The 23618-nt window shown below is 68.7% G+C and overlaps 1 protein-coding gene across 10 annotated transcripts; it reads left to right on the top strand.

Annotated features, from left to right (window-relative positions):
* Positions 1-4565: 4565 nt before the first annotated feature.
* On the top strand, positions 4566-23609 carry LOC104143635 (signal transducer and activator of transcription 5B). 10 transcript variants are annotated; one of them, XM_068919103.1, is made up of 19 exons: positions 4566-4662; positions 17581-17718; positions 17868-18024; positions 18130-18219; positions 18429-18603; positions 18679-18809; positions 18894-19045; positions 19123-19278; positions 19355-19534; positions 19651-19738; positions 19829-19951; positions 20057-20149; positions 20256-20462; positions 20908-21002; positions 21075-21205; positions 21939-22094; positions 22264-22315; positions 22567-22674; positions 22747-23609. In XM_068919103.1, exons 2-19 carry the CDS (start codon positions 17591-17593, stop codon positions 22871-22873), a joined length of 2349 nt encoding a protein of 782 aa, XP_068775204.1. In that variant the 5' UTR covers positions 4566-4662; positions 17581-17590; the 3' UTR covers positions 22874-23609. The 10 variants fall into 10 exon arrangements, with proteins under 10 accessions (XP_068775204.1, XP_068775201.1, XP_068775202.1 ...); XM_068919100.1 differs by having other exon boundaries at positions 21939-22109; XM_068919101.1 differs by having other exon boundaries at positions 19829-19957.
* The last annotated feature ends 9 nt before the right edge of the window (positions 23610-23618 follow it).

The following is a 23618-nucleotide window of genomic DNA, read 5'->3' as shown; positions in this document are numbered from 1 at the left end:
ATGACAAAGCGCTCAGACGTGGCTCGGCTGCGATGCTGTTTACCTCCCCAGATGCTTGCTGAGACTTCCCAACAGCGAGGGAGGAGAGGCCCCGCGGGGAGCAGAGAGCCGGCCCGGCCGCGTTGCAGCGTTTGATGCACCGGGGAAATCTCCCTTTTCCTGGCCAGCCACGAAGTGCCGGTGTTACCTGTCAAACCCTTCAGGTGCCAACCTACAGCCCCAGCTTTAACGCGCCTGCTATCTTTGCCGGGTTAAAATGCAGAGGGGACAACCCTGGCCAGGCGGCCCGTGGCCACGAGCAGGCCGTGAGCCCCAGGACCTCCTCCGCGCCTGGCACCGACGGCGGTGCCGGGACGGCTCCCGGAGCTGCCGGCCCGCCGCCCTGGTCCGGCGCTGCCACGCGGTCCCGGGGAGCCACCGGCTCCATCGGTCGCTGCCGCAACGCGCGGGCTGCAACGCGCAGCTCCCCGATGCCCCCTCCCCTCCGAAGGGGAGGAAATGCTCTTTTACAACGTTTTCACTCATCAGCTCGGAGTTTTACTTGGGCTTTGTCTGAAATGAAGTTACAACTTGCATTTGATGTGATTTTAAATTGTTTCCATTTGCCCTTTCAGGCTGGAGGGACCTTCCACTTTCTCTGCCAGGATTATATTCTTCCCACTTTTTTTTCTACAAATAAAGGGAGGAAGAAGTCAGAGGGAAGGGGAGAGAGATGGGGAAATGGTTTGTGCAGCTGTTCCAGCTTTTCCACGTACGCTTGGGCGTGGGTGTCTCTTGCACAGCGGGAGCGGTGGCGGCCGGACTGCGCGCTCCTGGCCCGCAGCACCTGGGCGAGCAGTGCCCGGCCCGCGGCCCACCGCTCGCAGATGTTGCGTGTGACCTTGATTTCCTCAGCCAGAGCAGCCAGCGCCTGGATGACCCTGCTGATGGGTTATGTGGGCTGCAGATTGTGAAAGCGGTGTGCCTGAGTGATGCAACTCGCTGGAGCAGGAGCTTTCCCAGCAACGGCAGAGAGGGCCGGGGGGTAATCCTCGTGCCAATTCCCCCACGCTTTTCCCTTGTCTTAGTGGAAAAAGCTGGCACGGGAGATCCTGGGTGCCCACCAGGTGCCCGTCCCGGCTCGCCTCTCTCCGAGGCTGGGGAGCGACGGGAGGGCTGGGCAGGGCGGCCAGGTCTCCGCTGGCAGCGGCTCAGCAGCGATGCGTCAGCCCTGCGTGTGCGAGATGCTGCGCGCGCGCGGCTGGCAAAAGGTTTCGGTCCAGGCTGGAGGGGCCGGTGTCGCGAGTGCCACGCGCCGCAGTGCTGCCCAGCGGGGACGGAGGTGAGCAGAGAGCCGGCGGTGCGCGTGGGCACTGCCTGCCCCAGCCGCGGGGATTGCCTCCTTGGACGTTTTGAGCCTGGCTGGACAGTGAGAAGCAGGATTTGGAGAAGCGTCAGTCTGGGTAGCAAAACGTCTGCCCTAGACCCCAGCTTCAGAGGGAGAAAGGAAGACTTCAGCACAAAATCGACGGAAAAATTCATCCAGCGGTGAGAAGCCGGGACTCTGCTGTCACGTCGCTGCGGGGCAATTGGCAATTGCAGCCTAATAAACAACGCCAGGGCAGAGCCAGCCCAAGTGCTCCCACTTGCACGGGGAGCATCCCGGCAGCCGGCCGGGCGGCGAGGCTCGCCCATGCTTCCCCGGGCGGCTCCGCGCGCTGCTCGAGTTCCCTCCAGAGTTTTCTCAGGCCGCAGATTAGCTGGTAGCGAAAGTGAAAGCCCAGGAGATCCCATGCGGCTGGCGAGCGCGCTCGAGCAGAAACGAGCACGCCGCGTATTGCTTCCTGCCGCCAGGCTGGGGCTGCCTCGCCGTGCCTCCGTGCTGCCCGTCGCCCCGGGGTGCCCCGTCGCCCTGGGGTGCCCCATTGCTCTAGGGTGCCCCGTCACTCTGGGGTGCCCTGTCACCCCAGGATGCCTTATGGCTCCGGGGTGCCCCATCACCCTGGGGTGCTCCGTCACTCCAGGGTGCCCTATTGCCCTGGGGTCCTCTGTTGCCCCAGGGTGTCCCATCGCTCCAGGGTGCCCCATCACCCTGGGTTGCCTTGTTGCCCTAGGGTGCCCTATCGCCCCAGGATGCCCCATGGCTCCGAGGTGCCCCATGGCTCCCAGATGCCCCATTGCATGGCTCCAGGCCGTCCAGGACACCACGGTGCGGGCAGGCAGCCGTGCAAGAGCTCCTGCGGGCTGGCTTTGTCTGGCGGCCTGAGGCCTCTGCTGCCTCTCGCGGTGGCGGGGACGCAAGCGGGGCAGCGCAGCGCCTTGGGCCCTGTTATGGCTGGTGGAGGACGCCGAGGCCCGGGAGCGGGAGGTGAGCTGGGAGCACTGCCAGCTCACTCCCATTCCCTCTCCCATCCCCGCGTGCACACAACGCTGCGGCAGCGCTGGGAACCCCGGCCGACCCGCTCGGGCCGTTCCTGCCTGCCCAGTGCTGTGGCTGTGGCAGGAGACGGGGCATCTGGGTGTACAGGGTGGGAGTCAAGCTCATTTTAGGCACTAGGCTCGAGTCAGTTGGCTGGCCACAGTCGTGGCCACAGTCAGCATCAGGCATTAAAGCAGCCATAGGGTCTGGTACCCGAGGCAGTGAGGGAACAGGACACCTGGATATGGGAACCTGGATAACCGGCACGGCAGGGCCATAGCAGGGGCTGCTGAGCCCAAAGGACCCCGCGGCGCAGGGCCGGGTCTCGCTCCGCCGGGGCCGCTGTTCTGGCGCAGCCCCGCGTGCAAGCGGGGAGTGGGCTGTGCTGCTCCATCCCCAGGGTGGCTCATCGGGAACCAGATAAACCTCACGCAGAGCATCGAGTGTTGACTGCAGATGCTGTGATAAAGCCACCTGGGTACTGGCAGGGCAATTTGTTTGCTGCAGTGGTGCCAAGCGGCGGGGAGCAGCACGAGGCGCCCTGGGTGCAAGCGCCGGGCCGGGCCACCAGCACGCCCTGCACGGAGGGGAGCGCCTGGCCGGCGGCGCTGCGGGAACCTGGCTCGGCTCCTGCCCGGGCGTCTGGCCCCGCTGTTATGCCCTGTGAATTTGCCTGCTCCCTCGGTTAGCAGAGCCTTGTCTTTCACCTGCTTCGAGCAGCCGCCTTTCCCCTCCTGCCATTCCTGCGCTGGTTGGAGCAGCTAGCCCTGAAACGGCAGCAGCCAGAACTGTTTCCACTGCAAATGCTGCCTGAACTGTTCAAACAGCTCCAAACGGGCTAAGATCCTCCAGCAGGATGGCTCTTACACACTTGTAGCTCATTTACTAGAAATAATTAAGTCTGCAAAGCCAGTGGGATTTAGGGCAATGGTATTACTCATCCTGCACTTGACTAGCAGTGATTTCCTTTTTGTCCGCTTACTCACATGCAAACCCCTGACGTGGCCCGCATGGCTTTCAATGGAAACCCGCTCTTCCTGCAGAGGTGGGAGACTCCCCGGGAGCGCGCTGGGGTGCAGCACAGCCCCGCGGCCGCTCTCGAGCCCAGCCCAGGGTCTGCCCCACAGAGGCTACAGTCGCGCAGGAGATGGCCGAGACCTACAGGCAGCAGAGGGCAAAGAAACCATAAAGATATATGTGTTGGTGCAACAGGCAGCGTTGCCCCCTTCACCGCCGTCCTTTCCTGAAGGCTGCGCAGAAAAGCAGGGTGCGGGGCAGGACGACCAAGGCTGGTGGGTGTCATCCTGCAGTGGTGACACGGAGCGGCACAGGTGCCTGGGGCTCCCCGCGGGGTGTATGATGCCCGGTGCGGGCGCCGTGCCCGGTGAGGGCCCCCACAATGTGCGGATGCCGGTGGCCGGTGCACTCCCCACCGAGCTCCGTGGCAGTGCTGGGTGCCCGCTGGGCGCTTCCCCCAGTGCCAGTGCCCTGCTGTGACTGGTGCCGGTGCTGGTGGAGGTTCCCCCGGTGCAAGGACCCAGTCCTGGTGCTGATGCCCGTTCCCCTCTGTGCTAGGGCCCGGTGCCAGTGCCTGGTCACCCTGATGCAAGGGCCTGGTGCTGGTGCGGGGTCCCCCCTGGTGCAAGGGCCCGGTTCTAGTGCACGGCCCCCCCCCTCCCCCGGTGCAAGGGCCCAGTGCTGGTGTGGAGCCCCCTCCAGTGCAAGGGCCCAGTGCCAGTGTGGGATCCTCCCCTGGTGCAAGAGCCCGGTGCCAGTGTGGGGTCCCCCTGGCGCAAGAGCCCAGTTCTAGTGCGGGTCCCCCCCCCCGGTGCAAGGGCCCGGTGCCGGTGCGGGGTGCCCCCCCGGTGCAAGAGCCCGGTTCTAGTGCGGGTCCCCCCCCCCGGTGCAAGGGCCCGGTGCCGGTGCGGGTCCCCCCCCCCGGTGCAAGGGCCCGGTGCCGGTGCGGGTCCCCCCCCGGTGCAAGAGCCCGGTGCCGGTGCGGGATCCCCCCCGGCGCAAGGGCCCGGTGCATGCTGCCGCCGGTGCCGGTGCCGGTGCCGGTGCGGGCGCTGCGCTCCGCCGGGGCGGGGCGGGGCCGGGGCCGGGGGCGGGGCGGCGGCGGGCCGGGCCGGGCCGGGCCGGGCGGCGGCGGCGGCGGGGGGCGGCGCCGGCGGCGGCGGCGGCGGCCGGAGGGGGCAGAGCGGCGGCGGAGCCGAGCGCCGAGCAGCGGCCGGAGCCCAGCGGAGCCGCAGCCGCGGCCGCAGGTAGGAGCGGGCGGGGGGGCCCGGCGGCCCCGCCGCGCCCGGGGGCTCGGCCCGCCGCCGCCGCCCGGTTTCGCTTTCTGCGGCCGTAAACAGGGCGCGGGGGGGCGGCGCGGGGCCGGGCCGGGGGGGGCGGCGGCGGCGGGGGGGGGCGCGATGCCGGCAGCACCTGCGGGCGGCGGCGGCGGCGGCGATGCCCGGCTGCGCGGAGGGCGCCGGCCCGGGGCGCTGCGGCCGCCCGTCCCTCCGCCCGTCGTTTGTTTTTTTCCTCCTTTCTCCCCCCCCCACCTCTTTTTTTTTTTTTAAACCCCTTTTGGTAAATATTTTGGGTGTTTCGTAACTCCCCGCGGCCGAACTCAACTTTCCAGAGAAGCCCCGGTGCAGGCCGGGCGGATTTTGCAGTGTCAGGGCCTGCGGCCTCGCTGCCAGCGGCGGCGGCGGCGGCGGCGGGGGGAGCGCGGGGGGGCGGCGGGGCTGCGCGCCGGGGCAGCGGCGGCGGCGGCGGCGGCGGGGGGGGGGCTCCGCGTGGGGCCGCGCCGTCGAGGCGCCGCCGCCCGGGGCGCCGGGAGCAGGTGCGGGAGCGGCCGGGTGGGACCGGCGGCCGCGGCGGGGTCCCGGCCCCGGCAGCCCCCGGAGCCCCGGCAGCCCCCGGCCCCGCCGCCGGAGCTGGTGCGGGCGGCCCTGCGGAGCAGCGCCGTCGAGGCGGCTCCCGGCCGCGTCCCCTCCAGGAGCGCGGCCCAGCCGTGCCGCGGACCCAAACACTGGAGAAAAGAGAACTTCGGGTTGTAGCTGTGCGGGGGGGCTTTCGGTTGTTTCTGCCTCCTCCTCTGTTTCCTTTGAAACACCGTTGTTTTGTTTCAGATTCAATAACTGTTGGTAGTGGCTGCAGAAGGACGCAATGCTGGAGGAAAAGGATTGTTTTGTAAATGGTTTCTGCCTCTGGGAGGCAACTCTGAAAGCGTCAAAATAACGTGTGTGGTACTTCGTACTTGCACAGCGCGTCGCAGGCGTGAAGCAAGCGTCGCAGGTCCCTCTGCGGCTCCAGCGCCTGGGGGGAGACAGCTGCGCCCGCGCGCCGGGGCGCCGCGTCCGTCTGCAAGCGGGACGGACGGCGCGGGTCGTGCGCGCGCTGGGGCGCGTCCGCGGGAGCAGGGGGCCCTCGGGCAGGTGCGCGCTCGGCAGCATGCTCCTCTCTGGAAGTCAGGACGGGCGCCTGCGTTGTTGGGCAGAGAGCAGGAGTCCGAGGGAAAACGCGCCCCTCGTCCAAGGCAGTAACGGCAACGTCTTCCCGGAGCGCGGCCGCAGCGCTGGAGCCCTCCGGTGCTCTTTTATCCAACTCGTTTGCCCGCTGGGGCAGTTGCAGAACTAACTGCGACCGTCCCGGGGCGAGAGCCGCCTGTGCAGCAGGCCACAGGAGCGGCCAGGACCGCGCACGCATCCAGCCAACCTCCGGGCTCGCGCAAGGTAGCGCCGAGGCCAGCTCGGAGCCAGCAGCCGCGCAGCGCCGGGCGCTCGTGCCGCCGGGGGAGAGGCCTGGCTGCTTTTGTAGGCTGCGGGACAGCCCGATGCCCTGGGGCCGCTGCGTGCGGGTGCCGCCCCGGCAGAGGGGCTCGGGGATGCTGCGGCGGCTCTGCCCTGCCTGGGGCTGCCTGCGCCTCCGGCCGAACATGCTGACGGCGGTAACACCTCCGATGGCAGGCGCAGCGCAGAGCTGCGGTGACGCTTGCTGCGAGCCAGGTGCTTTCCAGGTCACTCAGGAGAGTCCCTGTGCCAGGCAACCCGTGCCTCGGTGACGGAGAGAAGCGGGGGGACGCCGGCAGTCTGCTGAGCGCTGCCGGCCTGCGACGCCAAGGTGCGCGGAGCGCGGCGGGGACCGCGGCGCGCTGGACCGCAGCAGGCTCCCGGCGCCGCGCAGAAAGTCCCCGGGAGCCTGGGGACAGCGTCGGGGCTTTTAGCTTGATGGGGCTGGAGCACAGCTACGGCGCCGCGTAGCGTCAGCGCCGCGGGGGAGCTTGCGTTAAAACTGAACGCGCGCTGAGCTCTTCTTTTAGAAAACGAAGTTCTGCGGAGGCAGGCGAGGCTCCGGCGTTGCGTCGGCCCCGGACCTTCAGCCTGGGGAAGGTCTAGCGGCGTAAGCCCGCGCGAAGGCAGGCGGGTCGCCGGGCCTTCCCCGGCGCCGGGAGGAACCTGTGGCCCAGCGGCAGGGGCTGGCCAGCCTTCAAAACTGCTAGCCGCCTTAGCCAGTGCGAAAGCCCCAGGTCAAATGTATTTCCTTTGAAATCTTGAACGCGCCCTCGGAGAACGAGGAAGGCTCGCAGCGCGCCTGCCTCGTGCCGCTGCCGCGGGAGGTTCCCGTCCCCGGGCCGACCCGCGCCGCTGCCCGCCGGTCCCAGCAGCGCTTGCAGCGGCGGCTAGAAGCCGTTCGCCCCGCCAAGTGCCGCTTTGCAGAGGCGCTGGGCTCGGCAGCCCGCCCAGTGCCGCCGCTCCACGGCGTGAGGGCTCTGCCCCACACCTCGTCTCCGGGCACGCGTCTCCTGGCCGGGAGCCTCCGCGCCCGTCCGGGGCTGGGCCAGCGGGTACCGCGGCCGCTGCATGCTCGTCCGCTGGAGGTTTGCGTCCTGCTTCGACGCGTCTGCAGACGTGTGTGGCTCGGGGTGCTCAGGATGCAGGCTGCAGTGCTCGGGATGCCCGCGAGCTGCGGTGCTCGGGGTACACGCCGCGGTGCTCGGGGTGCTCGGGATGCCTGCGAGCCGGGGTGCTCGGGGTACACGCCGCGGTGCTCGGGGTGCTCGGGATGCCTGCGAGCCGGGGTGCTCGGGGTACACGCCGCGGTGCTCGGGGTGCTCGGGATGCCTGCGAGCCGGGGTGCTCGGGATGCCCGCTGCGGTGCTCAGGGTGCTCGGGATGCCCGCTGCGGTGCTCAGGGTGCCTGCCGCGGTGCTTGGGGTGCCCACAAGCCGGGGTGTTCGGGGTGCCTGCTGCGGTGCTTGGGGTGCCCACAAGCCGGGGTGTTGGGGTGCCTGCTGCGGTGCTCGGGATGCCCGTGAGCCTCGGTGCTCGGGGTGCTCGGGATGCCCACCGCGGTGCTCGGGCTTGCAGCGAGCCGCGGCGCTGGCCCTTTCCGTGGGTTTTTGAGCTGTCCCGGGAGAGCCGGGCGGGAGGGCTCGGCCTCCTGGGCGGGAGGAGGGAACGGGATGCGCCGCAGATGTAGCGATGTGGAAAGAGGAGCTGGAGCGCGGATCGAGAGGTGCCAACAGCCCGGGGCCAGGGACGGGAGAGCGCGCGCTGGAGGCCGGGAGGGGCCGGCTGCTTGCGCTGGCGCTGCGTCCGGCGCCTTTTCCTGCCGCGTCCTCCCTCGCGGCCGCGGGGGACGTTTGGCCCCGCGGCAGCTGTCGCCCGAGCTGCTTCGCCTCCCTCCCGCTGGCTTCGGCGCCGCGCGAGGAGGGGCCCCCTCGTCGCCCCGGAGCAGGCGCGGGTGCTCGGGCGCTGGGCGCGCGGGGATGCTCGGCGCGCCGTTCCCCGGGGCGCCCTCCCCTCTGGCGGCAGGGGAAGTGCTGACTCCAAAGGGGCGGCGAGGGCTTCGCCCTGGGGTTTCCCAGCGCACGCTCGAGTGAAAGCAAAACCCGGGTGCTCTGCTTCTGAAAAATCCCTGCTCCCTGCGCTCCTGCGCCGCGTGGGCGGCCGGGGCTGACTGTGCTCCGCTGCGTACAGTAAAGCGGTGCCGTCAGCTGGGAAATGACTTGCTGGTTTGGAAGGAATTACTGTAAGCTGAGGCTGCGCTGGGGGGGCCTCGCGGTGGTCCCGGGCGAGCTAGTGGCGGCGGCGGCCAGGGGGTCAGCGTGCAGCGCCGCGGCCGTGCGGGCGGCTTTGGCCCCGGTGACCGCGCGGGCTGCGGGCTGGGCTGAGCCCTGCGCCGGGGCTCCAGCATGCCCCGGGAGAAGTAGCCTCGACAGCTGTAATGTTTCTGTGGCATGCCTTTCCTTTCATGGGGTGTCTATTTTGCAACCCCCAAGTGTTTTGATCCCAGGAGGAAGGGGGCGGGGGTGTTTACCCTGGCACCGCGTGTCCGGTGCAGGCATCCAAGCTGGGCATGCCTGAATTTTACATGCAGCAACAGTTCTAGCAACATCTGCTGGCTGATAAAAGGTATGTTGCCATAGACTGCTTCTCCCTGCCGAGTTGGGAAATGTCGAGGGGGGAGGCACACATGTGAACACGGCTTCCTGGCCGATAGGGGTGAGCCGACTTGCTGATAAAGCAGAATCCACCCATCTAGCTGCACCAGCGAGGGGACGGGAGCGCGGACTGCCGGCAGGGGAGCACGCTTCTTGCTGCGTGTTTCCCCTATTGCAAACTCTCGCTTTCTGCAGTCTGCGAGCGATGCTTTGCTGGGTGGCTCCTCGCCTAGGCTCTGGCGGCTCCTTGCACTGGAATGTCATAGCCGAGCCGTAACATGGTCACGACTTGCTCCTTCTTTAAACAGTCACGGGTGAGTTTTGCAATCTCCATTTTTTGCCGTAACTTCGTGTCTTCCTGTTGTTGTGATATGTAAATTCTGGTTTATAGCGTAGTTGTGCCTGGGGAGGGAATTGGGGAAAAGGCTGGTGTTCGGGCAGAACTCGAGCGGCGCGCGGCGCCCGGCGCAGCCCCGGCCGCGGAGGGGCTGAGCGCCCCTGCGCTCTTCTCTCTGGCTTTTTGTTCCTCCCGCCTGATCGCTGTCTGCAAAGCTTTTAACGGGGGGAAAGAGAAGCAGGTCTCGCTTGCTGCATACCCTAGCCCTGCGCAGAGGCTTCAACGCAGCTGTAAAACGATCTCTGTCCTATTTGTTGGTGTCAAAATGCAGCCCTGGCGCTTTGGGGCTGTAGCTGGCGATGGCACGGCTGCCCGGGCCTGGCCTGCTCCTTTTATAGACCCGTCAGTCACCTGGGCCTTTCAGGGACCTCTCGGTGGGGAAGAACGCGTGGCAAACGGCGCTGCTGGTGCCCGCTCGCGGAGCAGCTCCGCTCGCCCCTTGGCGGGATCCGGCAGCGCGCGGGGAGCTTGGGGGCACCGCCGGCTCCGGCTTCTGCCGTGCGTTCTTACCTGCTCCTTAAAATCGCCCCGGAGATCCGGCTGTCCTGCTGCCGGGTCCCCCTGGCCGCCCGCCGCGGGAGCCGCAGCTCGGCCCGCGCCTCCCCGGGCCGTCCAGCCGCTCCTCGAGCCCCGCCAGCGAGGCGCTGCCGCCAGGACGCTGTGCGTTGGATGGCCCGGAGACGGGCTCGGCTGCCTGGCGGCGGGAGCGCTAGCGCAGCCGGGGATGCTCCCGCCGGCGACCCCGGGGTGCACCGGCTCCGGCGCGCCGCAGGCAGCGAGGCAGCCGGGCTCTCGCCGCGGCGGTGGCCGCGGTCCGGCGCTCGGCAGCCCCGGGCTCCGCTTTGCCGCCAGCCGATGCCACGCGGCCGCGGGAGCGAGGCGCCGAGCGGAGGCTGCTGCTCCCGGGGGCTGGCTGCCGCGCGTCGCGGCGGGAGGAAAGCCGGAGCTGGGCTTTTGCCCTCGGACGCGTCCGTGGGCATCGAGAGGGATGTTATGTTTAACCTGCCAGGCTTGCCCGTGAAGCTTGCCCATCGTGAATGAGAGATTTTTGGTAGAGAGCCTCAGCGTTTTGGCTTTTTATTCCCGTTCTGACCAGGTCCCTCCCCTGCGGGTTCCCCCTCTCCCTGACGCTTTAGTCTCCCTCCCTTCTGCTGCTGCTCCCTTCTCCCTCCCTTGCTTCTTGCCGGCGCTCGTGGCCCGGAGGGCAGGAGCCCCGAGGGTCGCCGGAGGTGGCTGGCGCTGCAGGAGGGGCGCGATGCCTCCGCGCCGCGGCACCGGGAGCAGGGAGCGCTTTCCTCCTGGCTGCGCGGGGCCGTCGGCTGCCGGCGCCCGCTGCGAGGGGCCCAGCGCGCCGTCTGCGCGTGCCGGACGCGCCGGGGCAGGCGGCGGCGCGCGCGACGCGGGCGGATGCTGGGATGCAGGCGTAAGCCAGCGGGGTTAGCCGGGCGCGCTCCCCTGCCTGCCCGCGCGCGTGTCGCTCGCTCGTTTGCGCTGGGAGTCTCCGGCGACGGGCAGCGTCTCCCCGGGCACGGCGGCGGCGGCGGCAGCCCCTTCTCCCCGGCTCGGTCGCGCCAGGCCGGGACGCGGTGCCAGCTGGAGGGGTGGCGCGGTGCGGTGAGGCGGGGGCCGTCCCGTGCCTGCCTGCGCGGGTCTCTCCCGGCTGTCTGCGCCTGGCGCTGCAAATCCCGCTGGGCAGGTAAATGGATTTGTCTGGTTGTGTATGCTCACTGGAGCATGACCGATGAAATGAAATTGTGTCTCCAGACCCAAATCGGGACTAATTCGACACTAAAATGAGCTTAATCCTTGGATCCCTCTGACCAGCGCGTCTCTCCGGGGCACGTGCTGGGTCTAAGCGCAGATTAGCGGCGTGCCCGGGGTGGCGCGGGGCTCTCGGCGGGCGCCGGGAGCTGCTGGGCGCCGCGGCTGAGCCCGCGGGCTCTGCGAGGGGTCCCCCGTTTTGCTGCCCCCGGAGCCCTCCCTGGGCCATGCGCCGGGGTGGGGGCCGGGGCCGGTGTCCTCCTGGCTGGCGCACCGGCTCGGGAGAGGCGCGAGGAGGGGTGAGCGTCGCCTGCGGCCGCAGCCAGCGAGGGTTTGCGCGTGCCCGGACAGATGCTTTATCCTGAGCCGCTGCATTACAGAGATTTAGGGCAGGTCTGGTGGGGGATCTCGCCGTCAGGCTGAGGTCTCCTTGGCGTTGCTGGTCGCGCAGGGGAACGCCTTCTTTGATCGCATGCGTCGGGTCGGGCTTAGCGCGAGTGGCAGCAGCATCCCTGTTGCTGCCGCTCTGGGACGCGGCCGGCGCCTCTGCCGAGCGCCTGCCGGCCCCGAGCGCGTCCCGCCGGGCTGCGAGGGGCTCTTGTCTCCGGGCTGCTGCCTTGTTTCCGCCCCTCCTTGCCCGGGTGCCGGCAGGGGCGGCTGGTCCGGGAGCAGCCCTTCCCCGCTGCCGGGGGCTCTCGCTTGCCCCGTTCCTGCCCCGAGACGCGGGGCGATGCCCGCCTCGGCCCCGGGGCTGGCCGTGCCGTGATGCAAAGCCCGCGGTTTCGGTCGCCCTGGGCCCGGCTGGCAGCCCGCTCCGGGGAGGGTTCCTGCCGGGCGGCATCCCGGGGCGCCGCGGGCTGCTCCCGGCGCCGGGCCGGAGCTGGCGATGGAGCAGCGGTGTGCTGGCACCGGCGGCGGGAATCACCCGCCGCGCTCGGGGTGCCGCGAGGCCGGGGGGAGAGCAGAGCTCAGTCCCCTCGTCCCGGGGGCGCGGGCGTCCTCCCGCGGGCGCCGGGAGGGGATGCCGGAGCCCGGAGAGCCGCGGGGCCGTGACGCATCCGAGCCGGCAGGTCCCTGCTAATCCGCGGCTGCGGGTTTATCGCCAAGGCGGTAACGGGGATGCTCCCAACCTCCGCGCGGAGGCTCCCGCCGCGGCTGCCTGCTGCCCTTCGTTCCTGCCAGGGCCCCGGCGTCCGGCCGCCCGCCCCGCGCCCCCGGCGGCGGGAACGGGCCCCCGTGGTTGTGTCCCGCGCTCGGCTGCCGGGGCTCAGCGCCGTCCCCGTCCCCGCCGGCGCCGCACCCTCAGCTCCGGGATTCGTGGGATTTTTGCTGGGCTTTTGCTGGATGTTGCTGGGTTTTTCTTATGCAGATTTCCGGGTCTTTGTGGTTGTAAAGGGGAAAATCTGAGAGCAGGAGCCGAACAGCCCCGAAGGTCTCAAACGTCAGAGGGCAAACAAGAGCGAACGCTGGGGGCGGTGGTTGGCGGGGCGAGAAGGCAGCGCCGGCGCGCCCTGACTCACTGCCCCGCGCTTCGGGGCACGGCCGGCGGAGCGGGGCGACGGCTCCTCGGCCCCCGGCGCTTCCTTCTTCCCCTCGCCGGGCTAGTTCTCCATTTTGGCTCGCCGGGCGGTGGGCTCGCCCCGTGCCCCGGGCGCGCGGGGTGCAGCCCCTCGGGGCGCTGCCGGCGCCAGGCTTTCCCGCGCCTCGGCGGCTGCCGGCCCCTGGCCTTTGCTCTCGGGAGGAAATGTTTAATTTCCACGGCTGGCGTCGTCTGCCAGCGCAGACGGGGCCCTTGAAGTTCCCCTGCCCTCGCTCCCCAGCGCAGACAGTTTCCAGTGTGGGCTGCAGGCGAGCGGCTCTGCTGCCTCCGGCTCGGTGCTGCTGGGGCAAAACCTTTGGCGGCGGCGGCTCTTCTGCAAGAGAAAAACAAAACCCATCAAAGCACCAGACTTCTAGAAGGAGCTGGCGCCTCTTGCCGAGCCGGTGCCTCCACCTCCGAACCGAAAGCTGCAAACCGCGTGCAGGCGGAGAGCGGGCGCGCGGCGCCGCTGGCAGCGCCGTCGGCTCCGGCCGGGAGGCTCGCGGGCGGCCGCTCTCCAGCCCTCGCCGGGGACCCGCGGGCGGCAGGTCAGTCCGTCCCTTCGTGTCCCCCCCCCCCCCCAAAACCCTTTGCAATCTCTCTGCGTCTCAGCGTGCTGCTGCCTCCGTCCCCGCCGCCCCGGGAGAGGAAGCGGCCGCCGCTCCTCGGCGCGGGCCGGCTGACGTTTTGGAAGGAAACGGCGGCGCTTCGCTCCTTCCTGTAGCGCGGCCGCCTGCCGAGCGGCAGCACCGGGCCCCGCGGCCGCCCGCCGCTCCCGTAAGTGGGGCCGGGCCGGGGGGTGCCGGGGGGGCGGCCGGGGGGGGGCGGCTCCCGGCCCCGCCGCCCTGCCGCAGGCGCCCTCCCCGGCAGCGCGCCGCGGGCTGTGAGCGGGGCCGCCGCCGACCTGGAAGCGATCGCGGGCTCCGGCGCTGCCGAGGAAGCACGTGCGCGCCCCGCCGGGAAGGGGGCCGGGGCTGGGGGGCCCACGCGCCTCCGGAAATCCCCGTGGCGTCGGGCAGGGGGCAGCCCTCGGGCTCGGCTCCCGCCGGGCTTGGGTCCTGCTGCTGCGCGGTCTCGCGTGGGCAGAGCCGCCGCCGGCCCGGGGGCCGCGCTGGAGCAGCCCTGGGGTGGAGGCGCGTTGCCCCCGAGCCGGCCGGGGGCCGGAGCCCCGGGGGGGCCGGAGCCCGTGGGAACGCGCTGGCGAGCCGCCTCGCCCTGTGAGACATTTCCCCCTCCTTTTGTCTTCTCCTTGCGGACGCGATTATGACTTTCCTGTCGCTTGGGATCCGGAGCTGCTTGCTGGCTCTCCCGTAGCAGCTCCGGCTCCTTCGCTGCTCTCTTGCCCGCCGCGCCGGCGCGGCTGCGGCAGGGAGGGCGCCCCCCCCCTTCTGCATGCACGCCCCCCCCCCTTCTGCATGCACGCCCCCCCCCCTTCTGCATGCACGCCCCCCCCTTCTGCATGCACGCCCCCCCCTTCTGCATGCACCCCCCCCTCCTTCTGCATGCACCCCCCCTCCTTCTGCATGCACCCCCCCTCCTTCTGCATGCACCCCCCCTCCTTCTGCATGCACCCCCCCCCTTCTGCATGCACCCCCCCTTCTGCATGCACCCCCCCCTGCACCCCTCCGCACCCCTGCCGTGCGCCGGCCTCCCCTCGCGCACCCTCCGCAGCTGCCTCCGTCCCGCTGGACGTGCATTCGGGTGGGTTTCGAGCTGGCGATCCGGCCCCTCTCCTGCCTGCCCTCCGTCCCCCATGGCCGTGGGACGCGGAAGCGCCGACCTCGGCGTCTCCCCTCCCTCCGCTCCTGCTGGATGCTCTGTCGCGCCTTCCCCCCGCCCCGGGCCGGCGGGGTCCGGGCGCCTGGCGCTCGTCCCGCGCGGGGGACGCTGCCGCCTGCGCCGCGCTGCAAGCGATAGGTCACCAGTGAACAAGTTGCTGCGGCTTGTTAAGTTACTGCTGGTTAACCGAGCTGCGGCGATGGGTGGGATTATAGCTCGTTGCCAGCGCAAAGCAAATGCAAAGTAGCTTAAACCACGGCAATTATCTGTCTCTTGCAGTCGTCTGAGCGCGCGCGCGGGCGGGCGCTGACTGCGGCTCAGCTGACCCCTGGCAGCTAGCGAGGCTGCAGCGGTGCTGCCTGGCCTGGCCTCCAGGCGCCATCGGGGAAGGGGCGAAGAGACGCCGCCGTGGAGGGGGCGGGCGAGACTCCCGGCCACCTCCTCTGGAACGGGCGCCGGCGCGCGCCTTCGCCCGGCACGGGGATGCACCGGCAGAGAGGGCGAGGAGGGAGCCAGCCCGTGAAAGCATCCCAGGCCTCCGAGGAAGTCCCAGCCAGAGCAGCGGTGCCGCCCGAGGCGGGTGGCGCTGGCCTCGGGTCGGGCTGAGGCTGTGGCTGCAGCCGCTGGCCGGGCGGCACTGCCTTCGCCAGCGAGAAACGCGAGCGCGGCGTCTCCGGCTGCGCGGAGGGCTGTCATGGGTTCAGCGCGGTCAGCGGGGCGCTGTGGCACGCTGTGCTGGGGGCCAGGCGGGATGCGCAGCCCCTGGCTCCTGCAGGCTCCAGCTCGGTGCCCGCCCTGAGCGGCGGCAGCGGTGGTTGTGGGACGTTCACGGCGCGTGGGCTGCTGGCGTCTGCTGGCGACGCGCAGGGGCCTGAGAGCTGTATCGCTGTATTTTATGCAAAACGCCACGACGGCCCCGTTTGCCTAAGCCTGATCGGCTCTTGCGGCTCAACAGCCCAGCGCCGCTCGCTGTGGCGCGCCTCGTGCCGTACGCGCCGCTGGCGCGCTTTCTGCGCCCGGCAGCCGAGGAGCCGGGTCCGGGGGCGCGATCCAGGCTGGCGTTTGGGAAACGGGTTTCTGCTCCAGCCTCCTTTGTGCCGCAGCAGGCGGGAGGCTCGCGTCCGGCGTTCCCGGCCGCGGGAGCCGGTGCCTGCAGCGCTGGGCTGCCGGGGCGCGGTGGCGCCGGGGAAATAAGGTCTCGCCGTGTCCGCTGCCGGCGTCGGGGCTGGTGGCTGCCTGGCCCAGGCTGGTGCTCTGCAGGCGCTGCTCGCGCACGCGCTCGGCGAAATCCCGGGCGCTGCATGGGTGATGCTTTTCGCTGGGCTCGTCGGAGCGGTTGGGTGGGCCGCGTTTACCGCCTGTTTCCCCCCTGTAAATATCGGCGTGGGGTTGGCTCTGCTGCCGCCCCGACGTTCCCAGCAGCGATGTTCGCGGCTCCTGCTCCAAGGCCAGTGCTTTTTGTACTCTGTTACTGCGAGTTAACCGCAGCAGCAGATTAATACTCGTTGCTTAACAACATGTTGAAGTGGAATGGGAAGTGTTTTGTTGCTGGAAGATGGGAATATATCACAATTTTTGTTGTTAGGAAGAACAGCGTTTATTTCGTTTTCGTCTGTGCGATGCCCCCGTTCCTGCCCAGCGCTGGGCTCGGGCTGCTCCTGGGATTTCGTCTGTTCTTGACACAGTAAAACAATTTGTAAAGTTCTCTTCAGCGCTGTCAATGGCAGCGTTTTTCATCGGTGCCTTGATGCCTCTTATCAATGCTTTGCATTTTCTAACTGCCAATATACTCGTCTTACTATCAGCTTTCCCACTTTCCCTTCTTTTATTGCTTTAATTTTTTTATTGCCGCCTCAAACCCCTCCTTACCAGAAGGATTTCAAACCCAGTGTTTTTCTCATGAACATGGAAATGTTCCTTGCTTTTTATGGGGGGAAAAAGTCATTTTTAGCCAACTCGCAGTTACTGCTCCTCTCTGCATGTGGGGTAAGGATCACGGAGCTCGGGACTGCTGGCTGTTTCCGTGTGCTTGACTTAGACCCCGCGTTTCTTTGCCGTCGCGGCAGCCGACCTGTCGCTTTCTCCCCTTCCCGACCCCGTCCTCGCGCTGCGTCGTGCCGAGCCCCGTCGCTGCGGGAGGGCGCCCGGCGCCTCGGCAGCCCCTGGGGGCTGCTGCTGTTTTGGAGGCCCTGGACTTGCAGGCTGAGGGGACGAGAGGGAGCTCCGGGCAGCTCCGGGCGGCCAGCTCTCTCCAGGGATCTGTTTGTGCTCCGGGTGCCGCGGTGCCCTAACCGGATCCCCCTCCCGGTCGCCTGGCCCGGGGGCTGCGGCGCGGAGACCGTCTCTCAGCCCTGCCCTGGCGTTTCCTCCCAGCCGAGTGCATGACTTGGGCTGTTCGCGCAGCATTAAAGCTAAATCTGTTTGGGGGCGAGCCCGCGTAAACGCTGCTTGCGCCGGCGTGCCGGTGGGAGTTTCTGCTCCGAGGGCTCCCGCCAGCCCTCCCCGCATCGCTCAGCCTTGCGCCGCCGCCAAACGCTCTCTCCTCGGGTTGTTTTTCCCGGCCCCCATCGAGCTGCAAATATAACCGCGGCGGGGGAAAGCTCTGGCTTTTTATAGGTGCCGTCTCTCCGGCTGTCCTTGCTATATTTGCCTCCGCTGGCCGCGTGCGCTCGCACGAAGCGCCCGTTCGGATGCCTGGGAGGCCGGAGCGGGGCGGCGCGCTCGAGCGCCCGCGCGGAGGCAGCTGCAACAGCCCCGAGGGCGCTTGGAGAAACCCCGCTTGGTGCTGCTGTTGGTTCGTGCCCGCGGCCGAGCTGGCGGTGCCGCCCGGGCCGGGGCGGCGCGGCGCAGCTCCGGCGCCGCGGGACAGACCCGCTCTGCGTCACCCTGGATTTCTTCCCAGCCCTCCCCCTCGGCCTTGGTTTCCTCATTTGCTCGGCCGGGCGACGAGCGCGATCCCACGGCGCAGCGAGGGGAAATGATTACCATGTGGCAACTGCAGCAAAGCAATGCATTCAGGGCCCCGAACTCGCCGAGAGCTTTTCTTAGAAAATAACGGGTGACTCAGAGCAGAGTCCCCCTGCCCGGCCGTGCCCCTTTCTTTGTGAAACCAGGGGCGTTTCCCGGCGGTGCCTGGTGCCGGAGGGATGGGGAAGCTCCCGCAGAGGAGCGGGTCCGGGTGGCAGCAGCCCCCGGCGCGGCACCCAAGGGCCCCGTGTCCCTGCCGGCAGGTGCTGAGCGATGGCGGTGTGGATCCAGGCGCAGCAGCTCCAGGGCGAAGCCCTGCGGCAGATGCAGGCGCTCTACGGCCAGCACTTCCCCATCGAGGTGCGGCACTACCTGTCGCAGTGGATCGAGAGCCAGGCATGGTAGGTGAGCGGGGTGCCCGGCCCGGTGCCCGCCGGGGCTGCACCGGTGCCCGGGGCGCCGGCGGCTCTGCCGCGGGGCTGCCCGTTCCCGGGCGCGCTGCCCGGAGCGGGGCCGGGGCCGCCCTGACGCCGCCTTCGCTCCGTGCCAGGGACTCCATCGACCTCGACAACCCCCAGGAGAACGTGAAGGCCACGCAGCTGCTGGAGGGGCTGATCCAGGAGCTGCAGAAGAAGGCGGATCACCAAGTGGGCGAAGACGGCTTCCTGCTGAAGATCAAGCTGGGGCACTACGCCACGCAGCTGCAGGCGAGTGGGGGGCCGCGCTGGCCCGGGGGCGGGGGGCGGCAGCCCGCGGGGCCTGGAGGCGGCTCTGCCCCGCGCCCCGCTCAGGGCCCCCCTCTCCCCGTGCAGAACACCTATGACCGGTGCCCCATGGAGCTGGTGCGCTGCATTCGGCACATCCTGTACCACGAGCAGAGGCTGGTGCGGGAGGCGAACAACGTAAGTCGGGGACGTGGGGCGTCTCCGCTGCCGGGGGCATGGGTACGGCTGCAGCCCAGCGGGGTGGGGACACCCTGGGTCTCCGTCGCTGGGGATGTGGGAGCAGCTCCGTGGTGGGGGATGCTCTGGGTCTCCATGGTCCCTCAGCACCGAGGTGGCATGGAAAGGGGCCCCCCTACCAGGCTAAGCACCCCCCATGCCCTGCGCAGAGCCCCTCGCCGGCCGGCTCCCTGGTGGATGCCATGTCCCAGAAGCACCTTCAGATCAACCAGACCTTCGAGGAGCTGCGGCTCATCACGCAGGACTCGGAGAACGAGCTCAAGAAGCTGCAGCAGACACAGGAGTACTTCATCATCCAGTACCAGGAGAACATGCGGCTCCAAGGTGGGTGGGGGGCTGGGGGCATGGGGGCCTGGGGCACTGGCAGTGCGAGCCCTAACGCTGCCCTGTGCCCTCCAGCCCAGTTCTCCCAGCTCTCCCAGCTGGGCCCCCAGGAGCGCCTGTCGCGGGAGACGACCCTACAGCAGAAGAAGGCGTCGCTGGAGGCCTGGCTGCACCGGGAGGCGCAGACACTACAGCAGTACCGCGTGGTGAGTGCTGGCGGTCTCCAGCCCGGTGCGGCCACCCGCCCGCCTGCCCGGCCGTGCACCCCGTGACGCCTGCCCGTCTTGCAGGAGCTGGCCGAGAAGCACCAGAAGACCCTGCAGCTGCTGCGCAAGCAGCAGACGACCATCCTGGACGACGAGCTGATCCAGTGGAAGCGTCGGCAGCAGCTGGCGGGCAACGGGGGCCCCCCCGAGGGCACCCTGGACGTGCTGCAGACCTGGTGCGTGCCCGGCTGGGCGCGGGGCGGCGGGGAGGGGTGCTGGCCCCCGCGGGGCGCTGAGCCCTGCGCTCCCCCAGGTGCGAGAAGCTGGCGGAGATCATCTGGCAGAACCGGCAGCAGATCCGGCGGGCCGAGCACTTGTGCCAGCAGCTGCCGATCCCGGGCCCCGTGGAGGAGATGCTGTCGGAGCTCAACGGCACCATCACGGACATCATCTCTGCCCTGGTGACCAGGTAGAGGTGGTGGTCCCTGGCGTGGGGGGGCCGGGGCTGCTCTGCCCGGCTGCCCCTGACCCCCGTGCCCCCCCAGCACCTTCATCATCGAGAAGCAGCCCCCCCAGGTGCTGAAGACACAGACCAAGTTTGCAGCCACCGTGCGACTCCTGGTGGGGGGGAAGCTGAACGTGCACATGAACCCCCCCCAGGTGAAGGCCACCATCATCAGCGAGCAGCAAGCCAAGGCCCTGCTGAAGAATGAGAGCACCCGCAAGTAAGGGAGGGGGTCGGGGCCGTGCTGGGGGCACCACGGGCCGATGGGTGCTGGGGCTCCCAGCGGCACGAGCGGGGTCTGCGGGGTCCCCCTGACCCTGAGCCTTCCCGCGGCAGCGAGAGCAGCGGGGAGATCCTGAACAACTGCTGCGTGATGGAGTACCACCAGGCCACGGGCACGCTGAGCGCCCACTTCCGCAACATGGTGAGCACGGCTGTCTTCTCCCGTCCCCGCGTGTCCCCCCCAGCCCACGCCGTGTTCCCCCACCCCAGCTCACCCCGCGTGTCCCCACAGTCTCTGAAGCGGATCAAGCGCTCGGACCGCCGTGGGGCTGAGTCGGTGACGGAGGAGAAGTTCACCATCCTCTTCGAGTCGCAGTTCAGCGTTGGCGGCAACGAGCTGGTCTTCCAGGTGAAGGTAAAGGTGCGGGCCACGTCCCCTCCACGGGGCTGCAGGCGCGGGTGGGCGATGCTCCCGCAGCGCCCTGCGTCCCGTCCCGGCTCAGCCCCTGTCCCCCCGCAGACGCTGTCCCTGCCCGTGGTGGTGATCGTGCACGGGAGCCAGGACAACAACGCCACGGCCACCGTGCTCTGGGACAACGCCTTTGCGGAGCCGGTGGGTCCCGGCGCGGCGGGGCTCGGGGCCGGGCAGCAGCACGGCACGCGTGTGCCGCAGCCGGCGCCTGCGGGCAGGGCTGACGCCCGCGTCGTCTGCTCCGCAGGGCCGGGTGCCCTTCGCCGTGCCCGACAAGGTGCAGTGGCCGCAGCTGTGCGAGGCGCTCAACATGAAGTTCAAGGCCGAGGTGCAGAGCAGCCGCGGGCTGACCAAGGAGAACTTGGTGTTCCTGGCGCAGAAGCTCTTCAACAGCACCAGCTCCCACCTGGAGGACTACAGCAGCACCACGGTGTCCTGGTCCCAGTTCAACCGGGTGAGCGGGCCAGCGTGCTGGGCTCGGAGGGTCGCGGGGGCTTTGCTAAGCCCACAAGCACCAGTATGTTGTGCCTAGAGGTGGGATGAGGGATGCTCCTCCCAGGGAGCTGCTCCTGGCTGGCTGCTTGCAACGGTGCAGAAAGGAAGCAGCCGTCGCCATCCCCTTCTGCCTGTAGCGGGATGGAGGGAGCCGCTCTCCTCTCTCGGAGCGATCCAGAGTGCCGTAGGGCTTGCAGGTGTCTGCATCATTGGGTGTGCGTTGCCGGTGCTCCTTCCTGGGGCTGTGCGGGGTGGTCGAGCGCTCTGGGTTGACAGGCACCTGGTTTCACAGCGCTAAACGGGCGTCTCGTGCTCCAGGTCCCCGTGCCTCTGCTGCTGTGCCAAATTCTTGTGCAGCTACGAGGCTGGAGACAGGAGTGATTATTTTCTGGGGATTTCAACAGGAAAACCTGCCTGGGAGGAATTACACCTTCTGGCAGTGGTTTGACGGTGTCATGGAGGTGCTGAAGAAGCATCTGAAGCCGCACTGGAATGACGGGTAAGAGCCCTCCTGCCCCCGCGCCATGCCCGGCCCCACGCGTGCCCGGCCCTGACCCCTTCCTCTGCCTAGGGCCATTCTGGGCTTCGTGAACAAGCAGCAAGCGCATGACCTGCTCATCAACAAGCCGGACGGGACCTTCCTCCTGCGCTTCAGCGACTCGGAGATCGGCGGCATCACCATCGCGTGGAAGTTCGACTCCCGTGAGTGTGCACCGCGGAGCCGGGAGCCTCCGGGCCGTCCTCGTCCCAAGCCTGGGGCTCAGCCCGTTTCCCCACGGGGAGCTCCCTGGCTGCGTGGCCGGCGGCAGCTCGCCCGGCCGGTGCTGCTCCCGCTCCCCTGCAGCGATCTGAGCTGCCGTCGCTTCCCTGGCAGCGCCTGCGTTTGTCTAGCTCAAGCGCTCGCATTTGGGGGCGGGAAGAGGGACTGGACTAAACCCAGCACACCAAACCACCTGATCGTGTTTGCGGCTGTATAAAATGCGATGACTCCATGGTGCTCCCTCGTATAACGGGTTTGCCCAGGTTATCTGACTCGGTGCACCAAGTCTGTTAATTGCTCTTTTCCATAAGAGCACCTTTCACAAGTGACTAGCGAACACGAGCCAAGCGCCCGCTGCACCAACACGGCTGTGGTGGAAACCTGCCCTCCCTCCACCCCCGCCGTCCTCCTTGCTGTCCCGTGTGCCCAGACGAGGACAGACCTGCTCTTTAGTTCCTGTCTGATCCTTTTTTCTGACAACCTGCGTTTTGTCCTTAAACGTTGCAAGGAGAGGATTGCAACATTTGCAACGAGGAAAATGCTCGTTTGGGTGGTGGTGGTGGTTGTTTTTTAATGTGATCTTGCAGCATATTTTTAAAGCAGAGCCCTGGGAGCCGCCGTGAGCCCAGGTGGCCGTTTCCGGGTGTCATTGCCATGCTTGCTCTTGTTTTCCAGCGGAAAGGATGTTTTGGAACCTGATGCCGTTCACGACCAGGGACTTCTCCATCCGCTCCCTGGCCGACCGCCTGGGGGACCTCAGTTACCTCATCTCGGTGTTCCCCGACCGGCCCAAGGACGAGGTCTTCTCCAAGTACTACACACCGGTTCTCTGTGAGTCCACGCCAGGTAGCGCTGCCCCCCGACCCCTTCGCGCTCCCCTGCCCTTCGCGCTCCCCAGCCCCGGGGCACCCGGCCGCGCAGGGGCCCCGCGGGTGCTGGCTCTCGGGCCGGCAATGCGCGCCCGCCGCTCCGAGCCTTAGCGCCGCCTTCTTTCCTCTAGCGAAAGCTGTGGACGGATACGTGAAGCCACAGATCAAGCAAGTGGTGCCCGAGTAAGTGGACAGGCGCCGGCTCCGGGGGCAGCTCTGGCCCCCCGGGCATCCTGCTTGCGCGGCTCCGGTGTTGCAACTGGGCCCTTTGGGGCGGTGGGAGGAGGAGAGCGCCTGCGGGGCGCCTGGGGCCGGGCCGGAGCGGTGCACGGGGCTGGGGTGCCCTCTCTGCACCCCGCGGGAAGCCCATCGCAGCTCTTGGTCCAGCGGGGACCCAGCCCCGGCCAGCGCTCACCGGCCCCGTGTCCGCTTAGGTTTGTCAGCGCGTCAGGCGACTCTGCCCCCGGCGGGGCCACCTACATGGACCAGGCTCCGTCGCCGGCCGTGTGCTCCCAGCCCCATTACAACATGTACACGCAAAAGTAGGTACCGCCGCCCCCCCCCCCGGCCGGCCGGCGCCGGTCCCCGAGCCTCACGGCCTCTCCCTCCCGCAGCCCCGACGCCGTGCTCGACCCCGAGGGCGACTTCGACCTGGACGACACCATGGACGTGGCGAGGCACGTGGAGGAGCTGCTGCGGCGCCCCATGGACAGTCAGTGGATCTCGCACGCCCAGTCGTGACGGGGCGGGCGCCGGCCCCGCGCAGCGGCAGGGACGGTGCCGCCGGGAGCAGTGCTGTGTTTGTGTCTCTGTGCCAGGGCCGGGGGGCGGGGGGGGCAGGGAGCGGGGGGGGTTTCTTGTCCCAGAGATTTGCTCTGTGCTGTCCAGGAATGCAGGGTGGCGTCTGGCTCTTTGGTGTTTATGCCCTTGTATAAAAGGCAGCGGATTTGTCGCATGGTTTTCCTGTATGTTCCTTTTAAGAGGCGCAGCTTCGGCTTTCTGCTTCTGCGAGCCCCCCGCTCCCGGCGGGGCTCAGCGCCCCCCGCTCCCGCGCCCAGGGCCCGGCCTCCCCTTCCCTTTCTGCCCTCGTCGCTAAGACTGTACATGTTCGCGGTGTTGTTTTTATCCCAGTGACTCCCTTCCCGAGGGGGAGCGCGTGTGCGGGGCCGGGGCGGCGGGAGCCGGCTCCCTCCCGGAGCTCTCCTGCTCCGCTCCCTCGGCGGCCGCAGGAGACCCCGCTGGCTCCCGGCGGTGGCGGCGGCGTCCCTCTCCGTCCCCTCCGGTAAGCAAGAGGGAGGCAGGGTGAGACGGGACCCGGAGCGAGGGAGGCCGGCAGGGCAGGAGCCGGGGCGGGAGGGGAGCCCTCCGCTCTCCCCACCTCTTTCCCCTCGACCTGTCTAAGAAACCCTGGTTCCCTGGCGATGTTATTTTTCTACCACAGAGTAAATAAAGCACGGAATATTTTTGTAACACAAAAGCTCTGGGT

The sequence above is a fragment of the Struthio camelus genome, chromosome 25, assembly GCF_040807025.1.
Source record: "Struthio camelus isolate bStrCam1 chromosome 25, bStrCam1.hap1, whole genome shotgun sequence".
NCBI classification, from domain to species: Eukaryota; Metazoa; Chordata; class Aves; order Struthioniformes; family Struthionidae; genus Struthio; species Struthio camelus.
This window is presented reverse-complemented; position numbering and strand designations above follow the sequence as displayed.

Excerpts from the sequence above, each read along its gene's own strand:
- LOC104143635 (XM_068919096.1), top strand. The coding sequence starts at position 17,591 with ATGGCGGTGTGGATCCAGGCGCAGCAGCTCCAGGGCGAAGCCCTGCGG. Across the intron at positions 17,719-17,867 it reads TGGATCGAGAGCCAGGCATG|GGACTCCATCGACCTCGACA; the intron begins GTAGGTGAGCGG and ends GCTCCGTGCCAG. Across the intron at positions 22,675-22,746 it reads TACAACATGTACACGCAAAA|CCCCGACGCCGTGCTCGACC; the intron begins GTAGGTACCGCC and ends TCCCTCCCGCAG.